The sequence below is a fragment of the Gavialis gangeticus genome, unplaced genomic scaffold, assembly GCF_001723915.1.
Source record: "Gavialis gangeticus isolate Ggan-Ray unplaced genomic scaffold, GavGan_comp1, whole genome shotgun sequence".
Lineage (NCBI taxonomy): Eukaryota > Metazoa > Chordata > Crocodylia > Gavialidae > Gavialis > Gavialis gangeticus.
The window spans coordinates 49,339,338-49,342,703 of NW_017729034.1; the positions used below are offsets into that span (position 1 = coordinate 49,339,338).

At 45.8% G+C, this 3,366-nt stretch overlaps 1 protein-coding gene across 1 annotated transcript in view; it reads right to left on the minus strand.

Moving 5' to 3' along the window:
- RYR2 (ryanodine receptor 2) overlaps positions 1 to 3,366 on the minus strand; it is a 784,157-nt gene that overhangs the window by 362,811 nt on the left and 417,980 nt on the right. Inside the window, exon 41 of the mRNA XM_019526720.1 lies at positions 1,638 to 1,911. Within this exon, the coding sequence (XP_019382265.1) occupies positions 1,638 to 1,911 (274 nt within the window). The remainder of the gene's footprint in view (positions 1 to 1,637; positions 1,912 to 3,366) is intronic.

Sequence of the window (3,366 nt, forward strand, 5' to 3'; positions counted from 1 at the left end):
CACCACCCTCTGAGTGCGACCCCTCAGCCAATCTGCAGTCCATCTGACTGTGGAGGCATCGATGCCACAGTCACCTAGTTTTTGATCTTATATATACATCTTTGATCTTATATAATTTAATATGGGAGGCTGCCTTTGATCTCCTAGTATCTATGGGTGACTTGGTGCACCCCCAGCCTTATGGGCTATGCATGCCTCCTACCTCCCCTTTAGCACGCCCCAAGCCTCGCAGCTGTTCCGGACGTTGTCTAGTCCCTCGTGCCTTGCCTGGCACCTTGGGCTTGTTACGCAACCCACACCCTTCCTCGGGTGCCACTGGGCTTCTCACGCAACCTACGCCCCTCGCTCTAGCGCCCCTGTGTTCGCTAGCCCTTGCCCTCTCTGGGGCCTACTCATGGGTTCGCCCTTCTTCAGGCTCTCTTGCCCGCATCGGCCCGCCTCGGGCCTCCACCCGCGCGCTCGCCCTACTCCAGGCCTTTACCCACGCTTCTCATGCCCTCGTCCTTCTGTGGGGCCTATGTCCACGCCTCTCGTGCCCTCGCCCTCGCTGGGGCCTATGTCCGCACCTCTCGCGCCCTTGCCCTCTCAGGAGCTTGTCCCAAGCTTCTCGCGCCCTCGCCCTCTCAGGGGCTTGTCCCACGCTTCTCGCGCCCTCGCCCTCTCAGGGGCTTGTCCCACGCTTCTTGCGCCCTCGCCCTTGCTAGGGCCTATGTCCGCGTCTCTCGCGCTCTTGCCCTCGCTTGGGCCCATGTCCGTGCCTCTTGCGCTCTTGCCTTCGCTTGGGCCCTCACCCTCGCTGGGGCCTATGTCCACGCTTCTCACACCCTCGCCCTCTCAGAGGTACTCATAGAAGCTGGTGCTTGGTAGGTTATATCTGTTGCAAGGTCTGATGGTGGACAAACAAGGGGCATTACTCAGATTGATTCAAGACAAACTCTTATTCTCCTCTCAAAATGATACCATTAGCATCATGGTGGCAGACCAGGCAATGCTACTTCAGCAAAAGGTGGGAAAAAACCCACCTCTGATTCAAGCAACAAAGTAAAACAAAATGTAAAATCCATTTTCCTCTTTTAGCAAATTCACAAACAACCATGATTTGTACCAGCAGTTTGAAGATTATCGGAATACATTGGTTTAATGAGTAAGATCAGGTTTCCCCTGGTACCTGACGCCAGCAGCTGAGACTCTATTAATATCTCATAGATAAATGTGTTTCCTGTAAGCTCAAGTGGAAGAAATCTGTTTTTAGGCGTTAGGGCTCCTAGGTTAATCCTCACTTATAGCTAGAGTATTTGCATGTGCAGGCAACCTGAAATGATTCAATTAATAGAATGTGTCTTGTTACTGTCCCATAGTAACCTTCAAAGTTTCACTGTTCCAGATATAACAATTTGTATATTACAGGCTCTTATACCTTTCTACTATCATCTGCCAACAATGTGACAAAGCATAGGTCTTAAAACTGGAGAAGACCCCATAAATCCCAAACCAAACTTCTCTATTTAGCATCTCAAACCACAGACAAATATTATATTCATATTCAAACAGTGTGTTTAACCCAGGTGATAACCATAAGACAAACAATATGGGAACATGATTTATAAATTTAGTGATATGGTACTCCATTGATTTACCCTAATCCGCGAATCATGAGCTTTTCTTCCTCTTTCCCCATTCGGACACTGAGCAGAGAACGGATCTGGCCCAGCGATGCTAGCAGGTTGATAGTGTCTTCTACTGATACACTATTTATGGTGTAGGTCTTTGGTAAGGTTCGAACCAGGCCACCAATACCATCATACTGGCGATGCAGCAAAACAAACATGGCCCTCACTAATTCAGGATCCTCTATTACCGACTCCTGGGCCCAGCGTACCATTGTGTCTGAAATCAGTTGTTGAAGAGTGGCTATAAAGAGAATACATAAAGAAAGATGTTTGCATTAATTGTTCATTTGTACCTCTAACAAGTCCCTCTAAGTGTATTTTGCCGCATATGTTAGAGTTAACCAAGTTTGGAAGAAAGCATTTCTTGTAATTAAAGGGAAAAAAAGAAATAACATTTTGCAAGGAAGAAGGCACCTTTGAAATGAAAACATATCACTTCTGAATTTCACAAAGTTTAAAAAAAGAAAATGAAGATATATAGAATCCTCACTGGGCAATGACTGTATACAGCTTTAACTGATAAATACTTGTTCCATGAATTTTGTAGAAACAGTTTTGGCAGCTTTTATTATGAACTAGAAGTAGAACATACTGTCTGGTAGTCTATATGAAATATGAATGTTAGTTATATGAACTCTACAATGTGCAAAATGGAGTAATTCACTTTAATAATTCACAGCATCTAAAATGAAACATCTTCCAGTCAACAGAAGCAGAAGCCTCAATGCTCACACACTGCTTTAGAAAAATCTGATTAACAAAGGCCCCTGGAAGACATGACATTTTTGGCAGAATTCATGTGTCAACTGCACCATAAATTATAACATGCCTCATGTTTATCCAAATAAAGGTGTCATAAAATGGCAAAAAATCCAAAAAGATGTTCTATATATATTGGAGAACATCTTTGCATCTGGATTGTATAGTACCTTAACTTGAATAGGAGGCATATGCTGTGTTCCAGATTGGGCTGGATGCTTGTCACTGTTGGCTGAGGACAACCCCACTGGCCGCGTCCAGACAAGTACAGACACGTGGTATGTGGCGCCGCAGCCCTGTCTGCAGCATCACACACCGCACATGCAGGTGTTCCCTGCACTGCTGCCTTGTAGCGTGGGGGAGGGAAGAGTTGACCTCAGGATCTCCCAGGGTCAAAAAAACCCATGACAAAAAAGTGGTGCAGCACATGTGAAGGTAGTGCACACCACCTAAAACCAGAGCCTGGCCAGCCAGAGCCATGCTCTGGCTGCCAACCAGGCTCTCAGCTGCAGAAGTATCACAGCTGCAGCACCCTGAGACCCCCCAGACACCAGGTAAAGCTGCTAAGGTCAGCATAGTCGCTGGCCCCAGCCCAGGTAACCTGCTGCACGCCAGAGGCTGCATGGCACAGGTGTTCCCCAGGGACAACAAGCAGCAGCACAAGGCTTTTCCGTGGAGAAATAAACATCTATGCTCATGTGGACATGGCCACTGTCTTTCAAACTGTAGCAAGACCCCTAGTTTTTCTTTTTCTTTTTTTTTTAAATGCATTCCTTCCCCTTCCCCAACCATTTCTGACTTTCTCTCTTTCTCTTTTCCCTATAGATAAGTATAAGGGAGCTAAGGCATAGGATAAGCTTCAGCATTTTATTTTTGCTAGCAAATTGTATTTGTTTTGTTTTTTCTCCTTCTTTATATTGTATAATTATTATATTTA